The sequence below is a fragment of the Eucyclogobius newberryi genome, unplaced genomic scaffold, assembly GCF_026437365.1.
Source record: "Eucyclogobius newberryi isolate DKJ021-1_F unplaced genomic scaffold, fEucNew1.0.hap1 SCAF_8, whole genome shotgun sequence".
Classification (NCBI taxonomy): domain Eukaryota; kingdom Metazoa; phylum Chordata; class Actinopteri; order Gobiiformes; family Gobiidae; genus Eucyclogobius; species Eucyclogobius newberryi.
In genome coordinates, this window is record NW_027316500.1 from 8,055,784 (window position 1) to 8,083,295 (window position 27,512).

Below are 27,512 nucleotides of genomic sequence, written 5' to 3' on the forward strand. Positions count from 1 at the left end.
AGGTAAAATTAAAAATACAAAAGAAAAATAAGTTAAGCTACATCTAGTCTCATTTAGTCCAATGTCTGTCAAATTTGTGATTGTTTCCATTTCCTCCATTTCTTGTATTATGCCAGTCTAGTCCTTAATTGTCAACACAATTTGTATTATCCATTGTGATGGCCTTTTTTCCCAGCTTCGAGAAGTATCTTCAAAATATTTCAATGTATTGTGGCAGGAGTTTTATGGCCCAAATACATAGTTTAGAAATTGAGTGGGATGGTGATAGTGTCTTGTTAATTTCTGTCTTAATATATTTGTGCAACAGAACTGCTGTTTTTAAAGTTTATAAATCATCGGCAGACTTTTCCTGTCTAATCACGATCAAAACAACTATGTTCCGAGACCAGAAAGTAAACAGGCCCAAAATGATCCTTCTCCAGCCAGTAGATGGTGCCAAATCTCAGGTAGTCCCAGGGGAAACAGCAGAGATTGTTTTGTTATAAACCTTTTTTTGTTCTAACACATGAGATTCCAAACTTAAGATACTCAAGAGCATGTTTAAAGGCTAATACCATACAAAGGATGCATAATACTTCCCTGAAGCTAGTACAACAGACTGTAACTGCTGCTGTCTGCAGGTAGTACATTTTATTAAACCTGTATTTGACTGGAAAGTGCAGCGTGAAACGAGCAGGAGACTGGGGATTGACATGCAGCAAAATGTCGAGAGTTGGACCAAAACCCAGCAGAGCTACGTCAGAACTACGTCAGTTATCATAAAACGTCAGTATCACGGAGAGGACTGTTTTCACATATTCTCAGAATTATGGAAACCAGGAGGTCTCTTGTGCTGCCTGTAAGTCTGTAAATCATTGTCAGACTTGTTTTGAGCATTTCTGCCTCAAATCGTGTTCGTGACTGCGTACATGTATCAGCATGTCGGAGCAAGATAGCTTTTGTTTATTCCCCATGATAATCCTCTCTCCTGCCATGGCCATGCCCCTCAATATCTCAATATCTGTTTACCTGCTGCAGCTTTCACGCCTGCGCATTATCTCAGGTTGATCTTTACTACTACAGCGAAAGTCAATGGGGTGATCCTTTTCTGTGCACCATAGCCTCTTTTAGTCACTTTTTAATTCATTTCAATTTTAAGTCCATTTGAAATGCACCTTTTCCTTTTGGCTTTTCAACAATGTTGGCTTTATTATTAGGCTTTATTATTATTATTATTATTATTATTATTATTTTAATATACATATAATAATGTGTGTTAAGCGGTTTGGTCAATTTTGTTGCCCTGGATAAATGGTTTGCTAATACCACATTCTGATAAAAGAGAACACAGCCCAATATTGAAGGCTTTCCATATATTTGTAAAGTTCTAAAACATGAGATGCCAAAGCAGTGGTACAAGAGAGCATGTTTAAGGGCAATGACAATACAATACAACACAAATAAAGCATATGAATCCATTTCTACCACCACCCGGAATTGAATGCAAAGTCACATTTATTTTGGAAAAGGAAAACAATAAATGGATCAATAATCTCAAATAACTAGAGACATAAATACTCCATGTACAATATAGACTGTAATTCCTTCCTTTAAGTTCTTAAAGAAAACAGAAGCTAGAAATCAATCTGAGCTGTCTGTGCTGGAGCCTGGAGCCATAAGTCACATGACCTGATCAGGAAGAGGAAGCAGAGGAAGCAGAGGATTAGGGGATATAACCTGAGCAGAGCTTTAGATGTGTTTGTACAAGGACGAGGATCCGAGGTGTGTAACATCAGTCTGACCTCACCTGAAACATGGGGAATGTGTCGGCCTTTGTGCTCTGCACATTAGTTACAAACTTAGTACAAACTTCTTTTGAAACTACCTGAGTATTGATTTGTAGTAACTAATTCAATCTAAAGCAAAAATGTCCATCATTTGTTTCGCTCAAAGGTGGAGAATGAGATCCTTTTCAATCACTTTATTGATGGTATAGATTTGACCATACTGAAGATAAAGAGTCTCTGCTTTGATAGATCAAACAGAAAGAGTTTGTTTTGTCGGAGTGAATCATCCCAGTGTAACAGAACCTGATTGTCAGATATTGATTACTGCTAAAAGAATAGGTCAGGAATGGGATTTTGGAAAAGTAACCTTTGTATGTTCAATAACAAAAGGCTCAACATTCCTGTCATGTGATGGGATTGTTTTCAGTGGGAGAAGTGGGAGAATTGAACAAATATAGACAGGTTCTTGGTAGAAAACAATACTCCGCTCAGGACCATGGGAATCTGTCTGCCAAAAAACCAACAATAATGATGCATTTTCAACTCATGATGATAATAGGCGTGTTCGGTGCGCCCTCCAGGTTTGACTTTACCCAGACTTGCTCTGACGTGAAATCCAAATAGGCTCAACAAGCTGGAGCAGGCTGTGCGTCATTATCATTAAACGTGTATTTATTTATTTACAAGGCAATGGTTTGATCCTTTTTCCTTGAGCATTGAAGAGTCTGAAAAAAGCCTCTGTTTTTACATTTGTATTTTTCCTCCTTTTTCTGGGGCTCAAATACCTGACTTTCAAAGCTCATGATTATCTTCATTAAGTTGCCAGTTGACTATTTATTCTACTATACCAACGCGATTTATAACTGACTATTAGCTCCGCCTCCGCTGCAGCCGCCAACTCTCGTCGATCATCCAAACGAGGCAGAGCTAAACACGAACGCGCCTAAAGAAAAACCTGTGGCATTCATTGCTATGAAACGTAATGGCTTAACCGCACATTTTGCGTCAGTAAATATAGTCTTCAAGCGCTGTCCAATAGCGTGTTATCTTTGACTTGTGAAGTTTGATTTTTTTTTCTTCAGAAAAGCCCCTGTTCATAAAGAACCAAAGTTGATCTGTTTTGAAAGTCTGGTCCTTTGTACGTGGCACACCTGCAGGTTTAGAGCTGGAAAGTCCGAGCGCTGGAGACAGGTGTGAAAGTGTCCTCACAGCACATTCCTGAAGCTCTCACTGTACCAGAGACAAAACACCCTCAGGACATCAGCCTCTGAAGCAGGAACATGTCCCTTTGAACCGCTGTAAACATGGAGGCTGTGGGACAGACCTTATACTTTTAAGGCCCTGAACCTGACTTGTTTTACATTCTCGTTCAGGAAAACACCTTCTACTCATCAGTTTTTGTGGCTGTACTTGTCCCTGTATCAAACACCTGTCTGCTGCTGGTCCTCTCCATCATCTTCTATGTCTGTCTGACTGCTCACTCTCAGAGACTCCCTGGCTGAGTTCACCACTGCATAGTGCTGTCCGGACGCTTGAAGAGCTTGTCCTTAAGGCTTTACTTTCAGAGTAAAAACAGTAAAATATAAATATAACGTGTGTCCCCTGCACTGCCTTAATGATCAGTGAACACACGCCTGAACACAGATGCTGGTCAGAAGCAGTTCCCGGTGCCTTAAGGAACACTTTTGTACAGAGGTCATTTCTCCAGTGGCTAATTCACCCACTCCTTTTAGGTCAAAATAAAAATGAAGTATGGCAATAAAATTATAGTATCAGTTGTGGCTGGTAAGGTGACACAGTAAAAACACAGGAGCCAGTATTCAAACAGAATAATTGGCTATTTCAGTCCTGTTTTTTTCAAATGTTTTGTTCATTTGGTTAGTTCAAAACCTTGTAACCAAGCATGGTTAATTGATCCTTAAAATCAGGATTATCCTCCTCAGACCTGGATTTAAGGTTTTAAACTCATTATTTTTCACAGCTTTTGAGTTTAAAAAATCTACTCAGAAGCGTCATATTATAGACAATATTAGAACATTTACTCATTTAAATCAAAACTTAATCAGTTAAAAATTCAAATAAATGAATTCATCATCTCCTAATTGCCCTAAAGGTTGGGGAGCACTGTCATAATAAGACATAATAATCTGTTGTAGTTGCTCTCAAACACAGTGAGAGCCTGTGTGGACTTGAATGCACTTTACAGTCAGACTCTCCTCCCCTCCCCCATGTCTCCCCTCATTCTCACTCTCTCACTCCTGTACACACCTCTTTTTTCCCACCTCCCTATTGGCTCCAACACTTTGCACGTGCATCCCTCATCCGCTGCCCGTTTCCAAGGTTACCCCTATTTTGTGTGTGTGCGCGTGTGTGTTATTAAATCTCAAATCCTCGCTGACAGCACCAAGGAGATTTTTGTCTTGCCCTTGACTTAAAGGTGTGCAGGCTCAGGACCCGTCCATGAATCTTAACGCAGGTTTCCTTTAAAGTGCAGCGTGCAGTTTGTAAGTGTCTCCTGCACGCGCTCAGTGCTGCATTGTCCTCCGCAGTGAAGGCCCATTCGGTTCAGTGACGCATTGGTTTTACTGCGGAGATTAAATGAGCCCTTATCTAGACAAAGGCGCAGTGGTTTTCTGCAAGTGTGCGCTTTTCAAAGACGTCAAAGTCACATCATGATAAATAACCTTTACACATATTTGACAAGTCAGTTATTTTATCTGTGACATTTTTAAGATTCAAAAATGGTTGTATTGTGTTGCTTTCAAACCATCTTTCTCCAGGTATCCCCTAGTTTGACGAACTTTTGGCTGTTCTTTTCAAACTTTAAAACTGTGTAAAAAATAAAATGATAGACTTAGATTTGAAAAATATAGTCACTGTTCTGCCCCTTAAAACGTGCTGAACTGGCTTTAAAAACGCACAAAAACATCACTAATAAATGATTATCAGCTTATAAGTTTTGATATTCCATAAGTAATTGTTTCAAAGAATTGTGATTTTATTATGAATCAAATCATTTCCTTTTTATATTTTATTTTTTACGTTTTTATTATGGAAACAAACATTAACGTCTCAATCACCTATTTGCAAAGATTACAGTTCAGAATAATTTCAGTTGGTGATAAAATCATACATGACTTTAGCAACTGTATATTTCTGCACAAACACATCTGCTTATACAATCGGTGCAGAACAATAAGAGTCTCGGGAAACGACACAGAAATCTCACACTCAAATGTAAAGTCAGGGTAAACAAACAGAGCTCCTCTTTGTGCTCCAGGTCCCCACGGTTACACAAGGAAATGACCTGCACTCATATTATGTGGTCACTCACTGTCGGGTTTTCATCTGTTCTTGTCCATTCACGTCGTGTGACCAAACAGATCATTCAAACGGGATCAGTTTTCCTGCCATTGTTGGTGAACATAAGTTACGAAATAGGAATATTGTTTGGTGATATTGTGTGGCAATTAAAAGGAATAGTTAAATATAAACTACGTGTTAAAAAAGCGCAGAATATAGAATTTGTTGAAATGTATTTATTTGTAATTTATAAGGCCTGCATAGTTTACATATATATATATATATACAATGAGAACCCCTCAAAAATAAAAATAAAGATCTGTTTAATGCTCACTATGGAACATTTGAGGCATGGAGAGTTAGAGCACCTCCCGCCATCAAAGCCCAAAAAATTGACCAATTGTGACTTGTCGACTATGAAAATGAATTTGAGTCATTACATTAGCATACATTAACAAGCTCTGTCCCGACCGAATGAACGAAAATAATATTCTGATCATTGTAATCGTTATCTGGACAATACACACGCTAAAACAGATGCAAAAATATATTTTATAACAAATAAACTGGCATTTTATGAAATCAAAATGCCATCGGTGGTATTATTAAATCGAAAATATTGTCCATCTAGAAGCCTTCAGTCATCAAATGTCAAACTTTATTTGTCGACTACTAAAATAATAGTTTGTTGCAGCATTTTTTCTGTTGATTGAATATAATCAAGCCAAATATAATCAAGCCGACTGACCCAACACATTCAAAACCCTTGGAGAGACTTTTGTCCTGTTCCTTGTAGGATCAGATCAGCCTGAACAAAGGAGATTGTCTTCACTTAGAGCGCAGCCTGAGGGTGAGAGTCCGCAGTCAGACAGTGAGTAGAGTGAGCGTCTGTGGGCGTGTCCTTTCATGGGACAGATAAGGAGAAATGGACTGAGCTCACATGAGGCTGAGATACTGCTGACTGTTTGCTGAATGTCTCCGACAGACACTCGTCTTATCTGATGTGAGGAGATGCCCGGCTGCAGGCACAGCTTTCAAAGAGAATGCAAATGTGTGGAGACAACAGCACTGCAGCAAAAAGGCACAATAGAAACTACCCCAGGTCGAAAAAAGTTCTAAATAAGAACTTGAAATAGGTATGAATCGAAGCTGAATCAGGTCTACGGTTGCGTTTGCATTTGATTCTGGTTTAGTCTTGGTTTATTACGGATGTAGCCTTGGTTTGGTTCTTTCCTCGGTTTAATCCGGGGCAAGTCCAAGTTTTGGTTCTAAATTTGATGTGGCGTGCCTGCAAAAGGTGAACACAGTAAATAGAGATTATAACAGGTCTAAATACCAATAAAACCAAGTCTAAGGTCGCGTTTACCTGTTTTATTTCAGTCCTCGTGTTGACTTTATTGGTCAATTTTTTGTCCTGATTTAGTCTTGGTCAAGTCTACATTTAGTTCCGGGGTTAGTCCCAGTTTAGTTCTAATTTTTATGTGGTGGTCTCAAAAAATAGGATCCAGGCCAAAAACAGGACAAAACCTGGTTTAAAACAAGACAAAACCAGGTCTAAAAAACAAGACAAAACCAGGTCTAAAACAGGACTAAACCAGGTCTAAAACAGGACTAAACCAGGACTAAAACCAGACAAAACCAGGTCTAAAACCAGACAAAACCAGGTCTAAAACCAGACAAAACCAGGTCTAAAACCAGACAAAACCAGGTCTAAAACCAGACAAAACCAGGTCTAAAACCAAGTCTAAAACCAGGTCTAAAACCAGGTCTAAAACCAAGTCTAAAACCAGGTCTAAAACCAGACAAAACCAGGTCTAAAACCAAGTCTAAAACCAAGTCTAAAACCAGACAAAACCAGGTCTAAAACCAGACAAAACCAGGTCTAAAACCAGACAAAACCAGGTCTAAAACCAAGTCTAAAACCAGGTCTAAAACCAGGTCTAAAACCAGGTCTAAAACCAAGTCTAAAACCAGGTCTAAAACCAGACAAAACCAGGTCTAAAACCAAGTCTAAAACCAAGTCTAAAACCAGACAAAACCAGGTCTAAAACCAGACAAAACCAGGTCTAAAACCAGGTCTAAAACCAGGTCTAAAACCAGACAAAACCAGGTCTAACACCAGGTCTAAAACCAGGTCTAAAACCAGGTCTAAAACCAGGTAAAATCAGGTCTTAAACAAGTCCTGTTATAGTCCTTGTTTAGTCCAGGTTTAATCCAGATTTAGTATTGGGTTTAATTCCAATGTTATTGCAGTGAATGTGCCCTAAACAGGATTAAACTAAAACTCAAATAAGAATCAGCTCTTCAACTATAAAACCTCATAAAAGCCAGAACAATTCCGGGCACTACATTTTGAGAAACACACAGAACCAGACCAAAGCGTTTGAGAAAAAGACAGGCATTCACAGGTGCAACCGAAAAGAGAGCAAGAGCGAAGAGCCGGCAGGGACTAGGAAGCGAGAATTGGAGGGAGGAGACTGCGCAGAGGAAAGGAGGAGGAGGAGGAGGAGGAGGAGAGGAAAGGCAAGAGGAGCTCATTCTAAAACAGCTGTCCGGCAGACAAGAAGCCGTGTCAACACAGAGAGGCATTCACACCGCCACGAGAAAGCCATCGAGCTACTGCTGCTGCTGCTGCTACTGCAAGACCGGGATAGCACGCATTCAAGGGTGAGATTTTGGACATTTTGAAGGGTTTAGTTGAGGATGAACGGTTGCTATTCACTGCAAGATTGGTCATGTCGATTCATTATATTGTATGGTTGTTCATGTGTGGATTTAAACTAGAATGGCTGCGGTTTAGAGGCAAGATTTTCTACATTTTAAGACAAAAATATGAGTTTTGCAGAAGAAAACGTAGTGTATGAGTGAATTCTAAGGCAGAATTGTGTATGTTGCAGTTGGATAGCAGGGTATTTCAAGGTGAGATTTGTTTGCATACATCATTTTGTGGATTATTGAAAAGTATAAAAGGTAAATTAGACATAAATACAGACCGAATTGACTGTACAAATGATGCGGTTGTATTGTGGCGCATTCAGAATGGATTGCTGAAGACTTGGAGGTGAGTAGGAGTGAAATATTTGCCATTTTTAACTCTAGAGATGGACAGAGCTGGATGTGAGGCTTGCTGCAGTGGGGGGGAAATAGCGTGTGCAGATAAATTTGAAGGTGCAAATGTGAAAACTATGGTAAGAATGGTAGGAATAGTTTGTCGCTGGCTTGTCTGGTCTCATGTAAGTGCTTCATTCTTGGACTGAAATGCTCTCTGCAGTGAGAAATGTCAGAGCAGGCAGGAATACTAATGAAAGAAGGCTCAGTGGCAAAAAGAACTGGCTGACTCTTCACACTTTTGACATCATGTAATTCACTTTGAAGCGATTTTGAAGAGATAACTTAAGATTTCCTGAACATATGGCTATTTCTCTCTATAGATCCTGTTTTTATATTGTTTCTTACCAGTTAGTTTGGTTTATTCAAGCTAGATCATGCTTTATATACTCCACATATTCAATATTAACCATGCATATAATATAAAAAATACAGATAATATTTAACAAATAAGAAATTGGAGTCAAAGCATTTTGGTCAAGACATGGTAACCAAAAACAAACATTGATATTTTATGGACATGATAACTATATGTTTGCCGTTTTCCAAGCATATTTTGTGTCACACTTGCTTAATCTTATCTCCAAAGTAGTTTTAAGGACGTGTGCAAAGGGCATGACTCGAATTTTCATTAGCGAGTCTGTTGCTAGCTTCCTCCTTCTTCCATAAAAACCTCCCAAGTTTATCCAGAATGTCTCAAAGGTGTGTCATAGTGTCTGAGGAATACAAGTGAAGCTATGTTTAACCAGTAACTGCTGATGAAATGGTCCTGCAGTCAAAGTAAATGGAGAGCTTCTTTAGGCATCTGTCAAATTTCAATGCAAATGTTAATGGTTTAGGTATGCCAACAATTCGCTCCACATTTAGATCCAAAAATGGTGACGTGTTCAAGCGTTAGCGCAGCCTATAGACCAGGGCTAAACCAAGACTAAACCAGGGCTAAACCAAGACTAAACCAGGGCCAAACCAAGACTAAACCAGGGCCAAACCAAGACTAAACCAGGGCCAAACTAAGACTAAACAAACCAGGGCCAAACCAAGACTAAACCAGGGCTAAACCAAGACTAAACCAGGGCCAAACTAAGACTAAACCAGGGCTAAACCAAGACTAAACCAGGGCTAAACCAAGACTAAACCAGGGCCAAGCCAAGACTAAACCAGGGCTAAACCAAGACTAAACCAGGGCTAAACCAAGACTAAACCAGGGCTAAACCAAGACTAAACCAGGGCCAAACCAAGACTAAACCAGGGCCAAACCAAGACTAAACCAGGGCCAAACCAAGACTAAACTAGAGCCAAACCAAGACTAAACCAGGGCCAAACCAAGACTAAACCAGGGCCAAACCAAGACTAAACTAGAGCCAAACCAAGACTAAACCAGGGCCAAACCAAGACTAAACCAGGGCCAAACCAAGACTAAACCAGGGCTAAACCAAGACTAAACCAGGGCCAAACCAAGACTAAACCAGGGCTAAACCAAGACTAAACCAGGGCCAAACCAAGACTAAACCAGGGCTAAACCAAGACTAAACCAGGGCCAAACCAAGACTAAACCAGGGCCAAACCAAGACTAAACCAGGGCTAAACCAAGACTAAACCAGGGCCAAACCAAGACTAAACCAGGTCTAAACCAGGAAAAAATAGGTCTATAGGTCTTGCATTCACCACATCAAAATTGGGACCAAACTAGGACTGAACTCAAAACAAAACCTGTGCAAGTTCAGGAATAAAGGAGGAGTAAAATGGGCTCAATTTAGGACCAATTAATGACAAGTGTGAACCCAAAACGTTGCCAACACATGACAACATCACAATACTCATCTAATACAGGCAAGACTAAGTCAAATAATACAAATCATTGATCAAATATCTGGCAAACACTGGATAATGTTCAAGAATTGTGTAAAAGTGTGACAAAAAACATTCATTTTAGTTTTTGTCGACCTTCCTTGACATGTTGTGTCTAATGTCCAATTCTGTCAAAATGTGTCAATCCAAGTCCTGAAAAATGTGCAGCATTTCCCTGTAGCAGTGTATCTCAGACTGGTCTACTATTTGCTTAGTGTAGTCAATTTGACACGTTTTTCTGTCCTCCTTCCGATAGTTTCTTGGTTAAAACTAGTGTTTACCTGGCTTATATATAATAATCTTGTTTTAGACCCAGTAGAGATCGGTGACAGTACTTGGTGTAAAAACTTCAAGAACCACTAAACTAAATGTTTTGCAATGATCAAAAGTACTCTAAATGCCACCTTAAAACAGAGAGCTGAAACCTATGAATATGTTCCAATACGTTCAATAGTTTTGATCTATTTTGACCTATTTTGCTTGTTTTATTTATATTTCATTACTTATGTATTGTGTTCTTCTTGTGCTATTGACTGAATCATTTCCCTTTGTCTCAGTCCAAATCGTAAAATCAGCTCAAACTAAATTACAACCTTTTAATTCTCACTCTGTGTCACATTAAAGCCTCCCTCTTGAGCAGAAGGGCCTTGTAAGTCTTGTAATGTAAGGTGTGGAAGCGTGCGTGAAACATCCCTCAAACATGTGCAGTTCAGAGCCAGAGTGAGGAGACATCCGATATCCTTGAGCGCTCTGCTTTTTTTGGCTTGGCTGCATGCGTCTGACAACATGAAAGCTAACGCTAAACGCTGCTATCAGGAATAAGTGGAAGCACCATTTTAGAGACAGCATATCCTCCCTTTTTAGGTGATGTGGTTTTAACACATTTACAGCTTTTATTTCACTAGTCTATTGTTAAAAACCTTGAAATACGACCAATTTTTGTCTCCAAGTTTGTCTCCAGACATTCTGCAGAACATTCAGTATCAGTATCAGTATCAAGTATCAGTGATGGGCAGATTGATACCAAGATATTGATATATACTGACTCATACTGGCATGGGGCGAGGATAATGATGTCATCATTATGCTCAATAGGTGGAGTTTCTTTGCCTTTTTTGTGTCAAATTAATTGGTATCAGTATCAAATTGATATTGCAATACTTTCCATAGAATTACTTAGTATATGATCACAACAAAAAACACTGGTATCGCCCATCACTACTAAGTCATCCTTCATGTAGGTGTTTCCACTCAAAATGGTTTTCAAAGGCCATACACCTCTTTCTAATAAGTCAGTGTGATACTTCAATCATACAGGAGCCGTCCAGGGTAGAAAATGTTTCAAAGGAAGTCATCTGGATATCTGAACGGAAATCAAGACTTTTTGACTTCCATCTGATAGTAATTTTCAAGCTCTTCAATCTCTTTCTAACAATTTTAACGCTCGGATTCATTTCACTACAAAACATCTATCTCTTCAGCCATCTGACATACCATTTTAGCCATTTTAGACTACTTTATTCTCGATTTTTGCCTGCAGGGAGACACATAATCCAAGTGTACAAAACAAAGTAAAAACCTATGTAGACTCATGGGCCTGACAGTTGTGATAATTATAGAGCAGGAAACAGCAACATCTGCAAGATCACAACAAACAACACAAACAGATAGCGGAAACAATATTATAATAAATGCTAAGGTAAATTCAGCCTAGTACGGGACCTAAAAAGGCTTTAACACAGCCGTCTCTGACTTTGGGTGGTACGGAGGGCAGCCAGAGGAGAAAAGACATGACTAAACACTCCACCCTGCTTTTCCCTGTAGTTCTGGTGTGGCCACAATACCCCCAAATGCACGGTTTTGTCCCTTGTAATTGAGGTTCTTCATGTAACAAACAGCCTGGGTCGAGCGCAGGCGGCCATTAGCTCGTGTGGTATGTGCGCTTGCTTTTTATAACAACCTCAAAAGAGAGGGTCTTTCAGCTATTTAGGGCTTTAGTGGCTGCAAACCTGTTTCGATCCAAGGCCAAACCAAGGAGGGTTTTTACATTTAAAGACACTTCAGCTTTATAATTATATCACAAGCTATATTTCCTTTTATTTGTCAGTTGTTTGGCCATTTCTAAACTCTATGTGGTGGTGATGGATGGTACATGTAATGCAAGACTTTGTTGAACTGAGGGTTTCAAATAACTAGTTGACACATGAGTTATTACGTAGCATTTTAGTCTAATTATAGCTCCTTTCCACTGTGTTTTGGCTCATTACATGAGTCAGTTAATTATGTTAAATTGTAGTGTTTTATCATTACTTGAAATGGTGCTTTGTGTATTCAACTTTCCTATTTGAAATATAAGTACCGTCCTTATAGCTTCTTATGTGGCTTGAGAGTGATTGTTGTAGCTAGGACAAAATGTATGGTCACAGGAAGGAAGTGGTTTTATTTTGAAAAGAGCTGACCACTTAAATTAAAGGGTCGACTGACAATAGATTTGCATTGGCTTTTATCCATGGCTTTCAGCGCTATGAGAAATTATGACTGTTCTCACAGCAGTGAACTGTATATCGGAACGTAGTATAGGGGTCAAACAATTAGACAAAGAGTTAAATAATCTTGAAATATCCTTAAAATCAGTGCTTAACAAACTGGTACGAGCACCTCCAGGAGTACAGCAGATTGACACTCACACAAAAGAGTTATGGAGGAAAAAAGAAAAGGAAATTTCCATTTTGTCTTTATTTGATAAGAATGTGTATTATACTTTTCTCTCTGGCTTGTCTAATTTCAATATAAAGCATGTGGTTAAGTTTAAAGTATACTGTGCTCTATTCAAAGGTTTTCAAGCGTGTCAAATCAGAAGGTGCACAACTGTAAAACGTTATGGAACCACAGCTTGAGCCTTTATCTTTGTCTATTTGTTATGTCTTGTTTTTGTCTTTATTCCTCACTAAAACCTCCATCGTCTGCACAAACACCCGCAGGTCATAATGCTCATGACTCTGTACCATGTGTATCTATGACTCTATGATACCGTTTCTTCATTAGCCTGAAGCCGCGCTGTAAACAACACACATGGCGCTTTTTAATGCACTAGTTTGGCTGTAGTTAGAATTCGATCTCTCAATTCGTAACGCTTTAGATTCCCAGATACGTATGTTCAGCTAAACCTAAAGGTGCACCTGCAAAAACACATCTCCACAGGTGTTAAGATGGCGGTGTCAGATATAGTTTCATGTCATCATCACCAATACAGATCAAATAGATGGCAAAAATAAAGTCCAAAGCCCTGACCTCATTCTGTGCACAAAAAGCATCAGGTTGCCAGGTCATTGCATATTTGAAACGCGTATGCCGCTCCTACGGGGAGTCATCGGGTCTGTGCGTTTGTCAGCACAGTAATCCCATCACGCGAGGAATATTTAGTGCTTTCTATTTCCACAGGAGGAGTGGAAGTCATGCCGCGGTCACACCGTGAGCAGCTGCCTCTGCGCTTACATTTCTCTGTACATTATAGGCCATGCATCTTCCCCCTGCTCCATTTGTTTAGACTACTGTAAGTTTAAGAATGCTCTGACCCACTTCGCCCGCACGTGACCGAGCGCGGAGCCCAGAAATACCCAGACGGATCGGGCCATTACTTTAATTGCTTGATAGCGGCGCTGCATTTATCAGCGCTAACACTTTGGCTCTCGTGGCTAAAAGAGGCGCGAGAGGCGTCCAGAGCAGAGCGGCCGCCGACCCGACGACACGCTGAAGTATGTTGGCGGAGATTTCTGTGTTTTTTAAAGGTTATTTGTGGAGATGTGGCAAAAGAGGCGGTATCAAATGTTGGAGAGTTTGGTATGTTGAATCGTAAAGTTAATATTGGCGTCAAAGGATTTTTTTAGAGATGAGGGAGGATTTCTAAAATATCGTTCGCCTCCACGTGAAATTAATTTGTCCCATGTTTGTTTTCCCGGGACAGAGTATTAAATTTCAGGTCACTTTATTTATACCCACAGGTAGAAGGTTTAGGTTGGACGGTAGACAGGTTTCTATACATACATTATACCAACAATTAGAGCATAGGTTATAAAAAATGCAATGTTCTCTAGTGCTGCTCAATAAAAAATGGCACACAAAACAAAAAAAGACTAAAATTTTACAGTAATCAGTAAAAATAACTTCACAAAGAAACAACATACAGTACCAGTAATAATATTCTTTACTCTTTGATACTGTTGTTTGACGTACACTACAAAACAGCAACAAACCTCTAAAAATAACCCTGAATATCACGTACTCCCGCACTAATAATGGAAGCTGCTGAAAACACTGCATCTCAAGTGCACGACAGTTTGAACAAATAACAAGAAATGTAGCAATGCAGTCAAATTAAATATTGAAGAGCAATGTTATCATTATTAAGGTGGGTATTGTCCACGCATTTTAGCCTGAGACAATAAACTATACATGAGAGAAAACGATGAACTTGGGACATCAAACCTGCAAAAATACGTGAATAGATTATGTCAGTGCAGAAATATCCAACTAAATTCAAGTGCAGGATGCCAATTCATTTTACCCTCTTAACTTAAAACTCCTACAATGAAAACAAGAAGAAGAAATTAGATGCACCAAATGTCCACGTCTGGCAAAAAACAAAAATGTACTTTTATAAAATGGAGAAAATCATCACTTATCTGAAATATTCACTGTCAAACTTTGGATAATTTGTACCTGTTACACTTTATTTTCTTTTTGTTTCACCTCTGTGTCTTATAAACATTATAATAAACATTTACAAAACATTAATTCCAAATAAACAGAGAAGAAATATCTGTGAAAAAAGCAACAAGCTCAAACTATTCTTTGCCCGACCAGACTGAAGTTTCAGGGTAAAAGAGCTTTGAAACACGGTTTGTTGACGTCTTTTGGTGTGGTTTTAAACGCGCCGCAGTAAACACGACTTTTCCCATGGCTGCAGCAGAAAAGCAGCTGTTTCCAAGTTTTACCATGAACTTCCCGATCACCAGCGGCGATCCTGGCTTCTCACTCAGACACGTTTTAAAATAAGGCGCTACCCAATCCTTCACTTCCCCTGAGCTGTAACAGAACCCAGTCTGCAGATAGAGACGGCACGGTCCAAACAACACGTGCTGCGCTCATTCACTTCTGGACCTTCTCCAAAAGTGGGCACGGTGACACATCCCACAATGCACCTGTTCATTCTAATAGCGACTCAAATAGATTCAGTGGGTTAGCGGGGCAGCAGGCTGTAGCTTCTCAGGACGTCCCAATTATAGGCAAATATAATTGATTTATTTGCCTTTGTTGCTGCTTAAGCTGGACTTGACCTTTGCACATTTTAATCCCAGATTTCTTTTATTAGGTTGGATTCATTAAGAGTTAAAGCCGGCTATGCTAAATATGACTTCTGAAGCTTGGAAGTGTAACCTGAGAGGATTTATTGGCACAAATATGCACAGCCACTACTCTACGTGCACCACAATAACATTACAAGCCAGTTCAGTCCCTTCTCTGAACATGTCTGAGTGGGTCAGTCCGACAGAGACAGCTGACGTCAGAGGAAACGCTCACTAACACACGAACCATTCATTTGAATCTAGAAGAGCTGCTCTATCCTCACTGCTCGACGACAAACGTGGACTTTAGGAGTTATTCTGCGCCAAACACAGACATGGAGAAGTATAAAGTGATCCAATGACAGGTAAAGGTCCGATTGCAAGTAAGAGCAGGCGTCAAACCAACAACTCTTTGGGTTTTGTGGAGAAATTGGTCAAATTTAGCCTTTTTTTCACTTCATTTTAAGTTTTACTGTATTTAACTGTTATTTAATTAAGAAAGTCCCATTGAGATTTCAAAGGAGTCCAGAACAAGAGGCTTCTACAACATAAGCCACTGATGAAACATTTCTTATAAAACAGACATAACATAAAACTGTTAGGGACACATCTAGAAACAGTGTCAATGATTGCATTTTCAGGCCTTTCAGAAGGGTCTTAAAATACTGTCATTTGTTTAACTTTAACCGCAATTGAGTTTTGACTCTATCATTGCATTATTATTTCCATACAGAATGCATATTGGGGGGTCAAAGGTCAATGCCCATCCAACGAAGGTGGAAACATTTTGACAATTTGTACATTTTGAATTTGAAGCCTTATAATTGATGAAAATCTGATATTGACAATTTGCATGTGTTTCAGAGTCTGTGTAGTCCAGATAACTACTGTGATTTTTTTAAAATACTATTACATTTATTTTAGTAATTGACTGGTCACAATTAGTTTGGACCAAAGGAAATGCATGCAAACCAAGAACACTCAAGTAGTAAAAATGTTTCTTTGAACTAACGCCATTTGATGTTCTTTGCATCAAAACGTGTTCCATTTTGTGCATTAACTCTTCTTACATAATGCGCATACAAAGACATTGAACCTGAACTTCTCCCTTCTATGTGCTAAGACTTTATGAGTCCCAATGCACATGTTTTGTCGAGTACAAAGACCCGCGGCTTTTCCGTATCCCATATAGAATTTAATATGGTAACACTATTTTTCTTCCTCAAACCACAAAAACCTCGAAAATCCCACAAAATTCCACCGTATCTGGTTTTCCCCACAGATTTGTCCACGGTATAGATTTTTGCAATCATCTGGTTTAAATGCATCGCTGGGATTTTTAAAGCGTGGCTCCAGTCCAGGCGGTTGTTGTTGTTGTAATTTAGCAACGGTTATCCAATAATCAATAGTTGGTTAAGTTAATTTGGAAGAACGACCTCTGTGTTCGCTCATGGAAAGCACGTTTTTGGAGCTATGTTTTGTGGCCTGCAGGTTTGGCTGGGAGTTTCGGAGCATTTGTCACGGTTTGAACTCAAGGTCATGAACATCGAGTAAAAGAGGAATGAAAGAGAGGAGAGAAAGCACTGACACAACCAAGAAGAATGTACTCTTGGTTATATACTTATATATATTGGTTAAAAACATAATTTTAATAAACTTATCAAAAATAGCATATTGTTCTTGTGCCTCCACTGAAAAATAAAAATACTATTAAACTATACTCAAATTGAATTGATCTCAAATAGGGCTGACACAAGTTAATTGATTAATCATAACTAATTGATCATTGAAGTAATTCTCAACTAAATAAGCCATTTAATAGTCGTTTTTCTAAACTATGACTGTGAGAAGTTTATTTTTCCTGATCTTTTTTTGCTGAAAAACCTATTTTGTTGTAAACATCCTCAACAGCATCTTCATGTCATTTAATTGTTTTTAATTAAAAATCTCATATTCTCCAGCCTTTCGCGACACAAACAACAAATTGATTCAATCCAAATAACAATCGCTGGATTAACTACGACATCATTGTTTGTCACAGCCCGTCTGAAACGTCAACATTCTATTTACATTTTTGTGTGAACCATCCAAAAAACACATTGGCTCAACTGTGCAAGAAGAATACGCCACATTCCCCCCGTCGCATGCTTATCTCCATGGAAACGTTATCGCTTTGCCTTGAACAGTGCACAGACTCATTCAATCAGCATTTATTCAATTACAGGTGTTTCTACTGCTCAGAAATACCTCGGGAAAACGCGCCCTCTCATTACGCTCGGACGTCTCCGCAGACTCGACCTCTTGATCCACAGAGAGAAGCAGGTGGACATCTGGAAAACACATGTATTTGTACAACGGCAATACCAAACATTACAATCCTTACGCAGCAAACACAACGGCAGCCCTCTCCCCTTTCACTCTGTGTCAACACAAGAGCAAACAGAGTCTCTCATTCACACACATGGAGCGCATTCAGAACCGCCATGTCGGGCCGAGCGCGTGCAAACTCTCCCGGGCGGCGCGCGGGCCCGCTCCGTTCACAGCCGGTCACTTCCACATGGTCAGAATCAACAGTTTGTCACGGCCGTATATATATCGCCCTGCAGAGAGGAGACAGGTTTATACGGGCTCTCAGGACATCTGCTAAAGTCAAAGGAAAAGCACATTCTTAAAAAGACCACCCTTACAAAGAGCCGGAGCGTAAATCCAGACTTATTTTAAAGCAGCTTTCAAAAATAGGACAGGATTTGGGGGGGAATTTGCGAGCTGGCTTGGGTCGAAGTTGGCGCGAAGTCTAAAACAATGTAATTTAGATGTGCCATTTGCCATTCTGCGGTTTGAAATAATTCATCATTATTAGGGTTAAATTGAAGATGTTTTTGGCTATAGAGCTTGGCATCGAACATCACAAACTTTCTGGCCAGACTTGCAAAACAAAAGTCCAGTGGAACAAGCTTGAGCGCTAAGTTTAGCAATTAGCATTTTAAAATCTCCATTGGTTTAAGCGTACTGAAAGTGTTATCATGATATAAAAGATGATGAATATAATATAATTGAAGCAAGACGCAAATACCTAACAGGGGCATCCACGTATACTATTTGTACTAACTTATAATACTAATATATAAGCCATAGTCCCTTTTTATCAGTCATTATTTGTGTTTTTAGTCCCTGCAGAGCCTCCACAGTCAGTCTTTAAGTCGCTTTAGGCGTTAACATTTGCAAATAATGAAATTAATGACGCTATTTTGCTGAAAAAAGATGTCCCAAACCGGGATTCATCCACCTATCCATAGTTTGCCTTTTCGATCCACCAAAATCACCCTAAAAATGTATGCTTTCCTTTTAGTCAACTGTTTTGCACAGGTGAACGACCCACATCCAGAGGGAGCCGCGAAAGAAAACACGTCTTTGTCTCTCACTTGAGCCCGAGCTTGTGCATACCTCCAGTCAGGCCATAACAAAGGAAGTTTAATGTAGGTGGAAGCGGCCCAAGTGTGTTCTCTGGATTGGCTCTCCCTGTGTGGCTGCTCTCTAATGTGCCTCTGAATAAACACAGCCTACTTTAACTGTCCGCGATCGGGCCGGCACAAAGTCTTCAGGAATTTGGACGTTTTTCACTGGACGTTGCTTTTCTTTTTTTCTCTACTCTTCGACCGCCCATGCAGGATCTTCTGTGGGACACTCGGCGCTGACGGTGCATTCAAAAGTAAATATGTCTATAAATGGGCAAAGTCTTGTCTCTGCAGTGCCCTTCCCTTCTCTCCTGTCCACCCCCTCACTTCACCTTCACACAATAATAATAATATAAGACCACACTGTGCCTAAGAGGATTTCATTGAAAGAAAAAGAAAACTCCAAAACAATTTTTTAACAACATGCTTGTTGAATCATTTACACACAATTACAATAACTAGACTAATGTTACAGTTATAGCAACTTCATGCAAAATAACACACTTTTTTCCCTGGGACACAAATGCATGTGATCAAAGTTGCAGGTATAGAATAAATCTTACATTACATCGTAAGATAACATTTGAAACAACTTTACAACTTAAAATGATTTACAAAAGGTTGGAGAATTATCAGCAGTTAAAGAAATCCACATATACGGTTCTTGGAAAAGAGACCGGACATGATATAGCAATAAATTATATATATTTATTGCTATATCACCAAGCCATCGTCCCAAACACTAAATCTGTAAATAACTTAGAAGAGAAATGTGAAAAGGTTTCATAGTGAAATGTCATTAACCATAAGAGGACATGGACACAGCTCACAGAGGATGAGTCAGCTGATAGAACTGCAGACAAGAACCAGGGAGAAAAGGCATTTCCTTTAACAAGCCACCCTCAGGCAAATTACACGTCACACATTTACAAGTACAGCCTAAAAATACTGACAAATCCAATTAAAAGAAGGCTATTGGACTTGATTTGTAATTGAGTTTCCTGTTCCGCTCATTATTGTTATCTGTGTGCGCCTTAAGGCCGTGCACACACTGGGCTCACATACAAGATTACTGTCCTTTTATTATAACCTGGCCACCATGATTATTATCATTATTTATTTATGTTGGACAGTTGTAGCGTGAATGGGGGGAGAGAGCGCTGGAATCAACCACTGCACCACCAGCGAGCACTCTTGTGATATTTGTGAGGTCAAAACTTGTAGTGCTGCTGTGACACAATCAGCTAACAGGTTTATGTGAACGGTTGTCTTATTTAATAAAGCAGTTTCACCCATGTGTGGCTCATTCACAAGGAATGACTGGAGCTGCCCCTGGAGGCAAATGTACAAAAATAAAACAAACACATCCACTGACGCCTATGGAGTTTGTGGATGTTTTTTATGGAACAGCCCTCAGGACTAAACCAGGTCTGGACTTGGTCTAAGCCGGACACAAATCTGTTCTAAATCAGGTTTAGTCACCTTGAAGGTCTCATTGTTGGATTTCCATTTGAACAAAATATCAAAAGGATGGTGGGGCTTTGTTTTAAATTGGTCTAAAATGTTGGATGTCTCTTTGAGCTTCAAGATGCACTTGATTTTAAATAATCTTCACAATCCTTCTAAGCTCCTTCCCTTCAGATCCCCCCTCGCTCCCCCCGGTCGCTCGGTGTTACAGTGATGCATGTCTAAGCAGTAGCCTGGCCCTGTCCCTCTGTCGCTCTCTTTCCTTACTCTTTTATGGTTGATGCGTGTCTCAGGATTTGCCCGGTCCAGCCCGGATCCTTCTGAAGTCCCTGGTGTAGACCGGAGCCACAGCTGGTGAACATTAGCAGAGATACAGAGACACAGGGGCCCAAAGACACAGGGGCCAGGCCGGGTGTGGACACGTGTTTAGAGCAGCGCAAGCAGCCCAGCCTCGAATTCTGTAGAGCTGGAGGACCTGCACATGCTCAGATGTTCAGAATATTGTACTCACCAAAAGCAGAGAAAGAAGTTATGACTCAGAATACTAAACTAATATCACATTTATACAATACTAAGAGTCCATAATGATTGAGCACAGTTTCTGAATCTTTCCTATTGCATAAAGTCAGAAAAGAATTACAGTAATACAAATGATTAGTGTTTTTACATAAGATAAGATAGTGGGGAAATTCCAGTGTTGCGACACAGCATTCAAAAACAGCAGGTCCATAGAAATATCCAAACAAAAGTCACTCTTTTAAATGTAACCTTCAGAACAAATAGCAAAGTACTTTTATTGCAATGTTACTTTTACTTGACTAATTCAAGTATTACACTTACACTACACTACACTTTAACATGTATATTCACATTATATGTACACAGTTCTGTCCAAGATATTAGCGTATAGCCAATTAGTCTTAAGTCTCCAGGTGATATTTTGCTTATAAAACCAAGAATGTGCAAGTTCAGTTCGAACACTTCCGTGTGAAGAGTCCAAAATGTGACAAAGCAACTCTTATACAGCTTATAATAAAACAAGCTTTTATTGGCAGAGCATATTGGATTATGTTGGGTCCTTCATGTGCAATCTATGTGCTGTCGTGACACATATTCATGTGCAATTACTGTCGGGATCACATGCAATGGTATTTATGTATTTATTTGTCTATGGGAGTTTTTATTTATTTATAGGAGATCTTCTACTGAAAGTGTTTTTCAGACTTCCTATAAGTGATCTGTTCTTCTGTATCTATCTCTGTATCTACCTGCGTTGCACCAATGAAATTTCCCCATGTGGGACAATAAAGGATTATCTTATCTTATCTTATCTTATCTTAAATATTGGTATCTGTGAAGTTTAATGATTGGAAAAGTACTTCTTGGAATCGATTCTGATTAAATATTGTCGACAGTTTGCTGCAATGTCCTTCCCCAGTCTCATCCCTATTTCACACTATGTCCTGTCTAATAAAGCCTCCAGGACAGGACATCCTTAAAAAAAGAAATGCAACAGTAAGACAAGAAATATTCACAGATCCCATATGAATATAACACAAAGTAAATGCACAATGACTCTTTGTCCCGTCCCACTCGCTGCCCCTCCCGCGTTTCCATCTCTGTTGCTTGGATTGACATAAACAGAAACATTTGCAATGCCAGTGACATTCAACTTACTGGTGTGAATGTGATGTTAATGTGTCTAATATATTGTACAGAAATATCAATATCGGTTGCTATGGGCTGCAATACATAACACTATATCAACCGATACATATTTGAAGTGAGGTGCAAAGGTGAATGGTCCATTATGAATGAATAGAATCTGGTGTTTAAAGGTGCACTATGTCCCTTTTTCAGTTGGAGATTATTATTATTGTTGTTTACTGGGATTAAAGGTGAGCTACCTTTGATGAGTAAAACACACCTGGAGCATCGATCTATGAGAAACAGGAAGTCAGCCATGTTGAATCACATATATATATATATTTTTTTAAATTGTACTTGTCGTAGGTTTTTCGTCCGATCGAGCTCAAAACAACACCTTTTGCATCTAAAGACTTTGAAATGTAATAAATATTCAAAGAATGTTGATATTTTTTACGGTCTCTGCGTAACACGCCCTCAAAAAAGGCTTAATTTCCTGTTTTTTCGAGGACAAGTCACGCCTATTGGAATTGATCTGCGGAGCTCATATTTCACTCACTAATGCGTTTTTATGTCTGATTGGAAATAAATACCCATGTAACAAATTGATTCTATAGCGCCCCCTACCCATTGTGTGAAAAACTCAACATTGTCTGATTTGTTTGAAACTCATGGTTTATATTCTCCTCGAGACGCCATGAAAAAAGTGCATTGCAGATATTGTGTATTTTCACAATTGGCCAGCAGAGGCGCAATGAATGCCTTCACTTCCTCTTCCTCTTTTATTTTGATGGGACATTTGCTACGCGCCGCGGTCATAGCATTAGCATTAGAATTATTATTCTTAAGACTTTATTCTTTAGACTTTATACTTTGACCCCCTGAACATCAATGAAAAGTCACGGGTCACCGAGGCTCTCTCTCTTTCTCCCTGCTCAGGTCTGCGTTCAGCACAATCTTGCAATTTGTCAGGACAAACTACTATTTGAATCGCAAACTACGCAATCATCAACGGTGAATTACTGAGCTTCGTTTGGTCTGCCGCAAAACGCAGCAGAAAACATGGACGGGTGGGAAGGCGGTCGTGCGGGAAGGCGGTCGTGCGGGAGGCGAAAGCCATCATCGCCGCTACATAATTATTATTGTTGTTTACTGGGATTAAAGGTAGGGGGTGTTTTGAAAAATGGATTATAACGTAATTGTTGTTATGGAGATATGCAAAATTAGAATATTGAGTATATCACCTAAATAAAATGGTTGAAAATGACAAAAAGCCCAGTGTAATCTACCAAACAAGGCTATAGAAAGTAAGCAAGTAAAGAGTAATTCTGCCTTTTTTTGATTCATTCTATGGTCCATTCATGTGCGATACTTGAACCTCAACCAAGACATTTACAGAGACATTTCAGTACACTCCTGACGCATTGTGAAAATATTGTCTGACTATTGCAATAGAGATAAAGCAAAGACTATTTAATGTTGTTGATATCAGCCAATCCCTATCTTGCATTATCAGCATGGCTTTCAACTGATCTATTTGTTTCTGTTGTTGTTATTGCTCAAACCTTCCTTGAAAAAAAAATCCATACTTCAAGTGGTGTCATCTCTCCACGGATCTGACCTGTAACTTAACCTAGTAGCGTCGCCTGCTTGTCTCCATGGAGATGTTTGATGCCATACGGTGGAAGACTTCACTAGAGTTCAGTGCCATTGTCAGTGAGCAAAATTCAAAATAACAGACATGCATTCAATCCTAAATAACTTTGACTATTTATGAATACAAAATACACAAGACGAGGTAATATCTCCATGGAGACAGCGGTCAGTGATGTAATGAGTATTAGTTGGGAAACGATTTTGACCTTGGTGATGGTGATGGGTAGCATTACGGGGAGACTGGGCAGGCTGATCTGCTGCAGTAGCCGAAATGGGATGATTGTTGGTGAAAGTGCATGGTAATGGAGGGCAGAGAGAGTGCATTTATGTGAATAGCATGAAAGTATGATTGGCTGATCTGCTGCAGTAGCCAAAATGGGATGATTGTTGGTAAAAGTGCATGGTAATGGAGGGCAGAGAGAGTGCATTTATGTGAATAGCATGAAAGTATGATTGGCTGAGAGGCAGACTGTAAATGATCAAACAAAATTAATTCATGAATAAATATACTTACACGGTGGCAAAGGCGGTTGCCTCCCAAGAAGGAGATCATGGGTTCGATTCCCATGGGTGGAGTCTGCATGTTCTCCCCGTGTTACCGTGGGTTCTCTCCGGGTTCTCCGGCTTCCTCCCACCATCCAAAGACATGCATGTGTTAGGTAAAAATTGGTAACTCTAAATTGGCCCTAATGAATGAATGTGAGCGTGAACTGTCTGTAATGTCTATGTCTCTGTGTTGGCCCTGCGACAAGTTGGCCACTGTCCAGGGTGTACCCCGCCTAAGGCCCGAAGTCACTGGGACAGGCTCCAGTCACCCGCGACCCCGAAAGGGAACAAGCGGTAGAAAATGGATGGGATGGATGAATAAATATTTTAGTAAGAATGATTCAGGCTTGATAACTTAAGATAAGATAAGATAAGATAATCCTTTATTGTCCCACATGGGGAAATTTCATTGGTGCAATGCAGGTTAATACCCTGGCGCTTATGAGCTGCTAAGCCTGAATCATTCTTAATACACTTTATTCATAGTTTATTAAGGCTAATGAAGATACAGTTATTATAAAATGGTACCGAGATTGTTCAGTAAATGATGTCCTCAAATTCTGACTTAGCTTTAAATGTAAACTAACAAACACTTCTCTTTTTTCCAGGGGGATTGACCGATTGACCAGACCCGTTGCCTCTTGGAATCGAGTTTCAAGATCAATGTCCTTGTAGTCGCCATCATTTCTGGGGCCTTTATTGAGAATGTAACTCGACCTTGTCCCGAGAGGAAAGGTCCATTGCTGATTCTACACTTCATATTGTCCTGTCCAGAGTATCTGATCTCTTTCCGATACAGCCATGCCGGCAAAAGCGCCCATCTACCTTAAACCCGCCCCCAACAAGAAGGGCAAGAAATGCAGACTCCGCGACATCTTGTCACCAGATATGATTAGCCCTCCGCTCGGGGATTTCCGCCACACCATTCACATTGGAAGAGGGGGACAGAGGGACACTTTTGGAGATATATCTTTTCTCCAAGGCAACTACGAGCTTCTACCTGGGAAAGAAATCCAATATGGCGTCCAGGGCGAATACACAAGAGCAAACAGCACCGGCAACGATTCTTACGCCGAGACTCCTTCCCCCGTATTGAAAAACGCAATTTCTCTCCCAACAATCGGCGGCTGTCAAGCACTGTCCCTGCCGATGATGTCTTCACACGTGTACTCAATGCCACCAGAGCCATTGGAGGACATTTTGGGTCCGCCCATTAAGCCAGATCACGTCGAAGAAGTGGAGATCTTGCAGATGGATGCGTTGTTGCGATCAATGGATGTGTTTGGGAGCGAGCCTTCGTCGCCCAACACAGAGATGCTGTCCAAGCCCGACGTCCTGCTTGATTTGCTGGAGAAAAAGCATAAATCAAAATCCAAGGCCAAAATGACTAAATCAAACTGGAGCGACAAGTTGTCATCCTTCAGCAGCTACAAGACGAACGGAAGTCTCAACAGCGATGCTAGCAGCGATAGCTTCGAGAGCATTAAAGATGATTACAAGCCCAAAACCTACAACGAAAATGGAAATTGCAACGGTTTTGGATACTTTGACAAAGACTTAAACTTCAAGGAGGAGCTTCCAAAATGTAACGGAGATTGGGTGGACCGGGACAGTGGGGTGGACGAGGGGCGCATGTGTGATTTCGACTTCGAGTTCGTCAAAGAAAAGAGCTCCTCGCACGATTCGCTCAGCCAAATAACGGGGTCGCTCCTGTCTCTCGAACTGGATTTGGGGCCGTCCATTTTGGATGATGTGTTGAATATTATGGACAAGCCGACAGCAGTGAAGAGCAGGCCTTAAACTGTGATGGGATCCCGAGAGGAGTTATGGAATTTGTGAAAGAGTAAGTGCAGAGAGACTCGAAGCAATCCAAATGGCGTCTGGATTCATCATTGAGCTATACACAGCAAAAAACGATATCAGCATGAATTAAAATTGCTTGAATTTTTCATATTGATTTTTATTGGTGTGATTTTACCGATACATGATAAGACCAATAATCTTTGACAAATTATATCATCTGACTGATCTTATTATTATTTTTTTCAAACTGTTGTTATTATAAAAGATGCGTTCAATTAAAGAGAAACACTAAGATTTTTTTTCTATTTATTTATAATGAGAAAAATAGTAAAATTTTATGATGACTATACCTTAACTTAACTTAAATGAAGCATGAACAAAGTCTTAATTCAATGACAAATTGTATATTAAGAGTTTTTCTTAAAACCATTTGTTCATTATCAATTAAGTTTCTGTTCATGCTTTATTAAGGCAATTAAAAGTGCAGTTATTATGAAGTATTACTGAAAAAAATGTATATACACGGTACGGTACATATTCAAACCAAGTCACATTTTCTAGGGAAAATAAATCTTTACTGGTGAAAACTAATCAATTTAAGTTTAAGGTTACAAATTCAAGTCATTTTAACTCCTGAATGTTTTTGCAGTGTAGCCCGAAGGACAAAAAGACTCAAATCAATCAAAATGATGTCTGGATATGTCATTGAGCTATTGGAGACTGCTTGGATGAGGACTTTGTTAGCTTCTACATGTGTTTGCCATGCTAGCGGCTTATTTAAACTAAAATGCATGTGCTTTTTGAGTTAAAGCTAAAACCACAGCCATCGTGCCTTTGACTGACTGTACAAAATGCTAGACTTGTTATTGTGTTCACATTACATGCAAGGTAACTTAAACTAGAGGTCGTTTCGCTTTTTTACACAACGTTGATTTTTTCGTAGTGCATTTTGTGACTTCAAGTGTGGTTAACTAAGCACTTTTTTGACGAGTCACAGGATTCATTTGCCACATTTGAACATAGCGTAACACTATGCATTCATGTGTTGTGAAAAGTGTAACACCAAAATAAAATCATTTTGTTCGAACCGGTCTGATTTCTTGGACGCGCCGAGGAAAGAGTTTGGAGCGACGACATCAGAAGGAAAATGTGTGAAGATAATAATGTAAGACGTACTTAGACTGTATTCATATTCTCCAGACCACATGACTGTTCAGTAGATGCATTATGAATTCAATTAGATAGATAATTCCTTGGCAGTTTGTTGAATGGAAGCCAGAAGTGCATTGACACAAATTCATCGTGCAAGTCACTATTGACCCAAGACCATGTCCAGGGCCATCACCATTACTATTATTCCAAGTCTGCAGAGAAACTGAGAAAGGTTTTATTGGATCTCTGTGTTTATGTTTGAATTAATCTAAAGGATGCAGGTATGAAATCAGAAATGAAGGGCATTGGCGCCAAGAAAGGCACGTTTATTTGTAGAGCACAAGTAATTCAAAGTCCTTTACATGGAAAAAAAAGCACAAAACAAACAAATAAAAACTTAAGTAATCAATATGAAA

General features: G+C 39.6%; 1 protein-coding gene across 1 annotated transcript; it reads left to right on the top strand.

Moving 5' to 3' along the window:
- Positions 1–7,576: 7,576 nt before the first annotated feature.
- On the top strand, positions 7,577–27,031 carry cdc42ep3 (CDC42 effector protein (Rho GTPase binding) 3). The gene is made up of 2 exons (XM_072436680.1): positions 7,577–7,736; positions 24,750–27,031. The coding sequence occupies exon 2, from the start codon at positions 24,943–24,945 to the stop codon at positions 25,939–25,941; it is 999 nt and encodes a 332-aa protein (XP_072292781.1). The 5' UTR covers positions 7,577–7,736; positions 24,750–24,942; the 3' UTR covers positions 25,942–27,031.
- The last annotated feature ends 481 nt before the right edge of the window (positions 27,032–27,512 follow it).

Excerpts from the sequence above, each read along its gene's own strand:
- cdc42ep3 (XM_072436680.1), top strand. The coding sequence starts at position 24,943 with ATGCCGGCAAAAGCGCCCATCTACCTTAAACCCGCCCCCAACAAGAAG.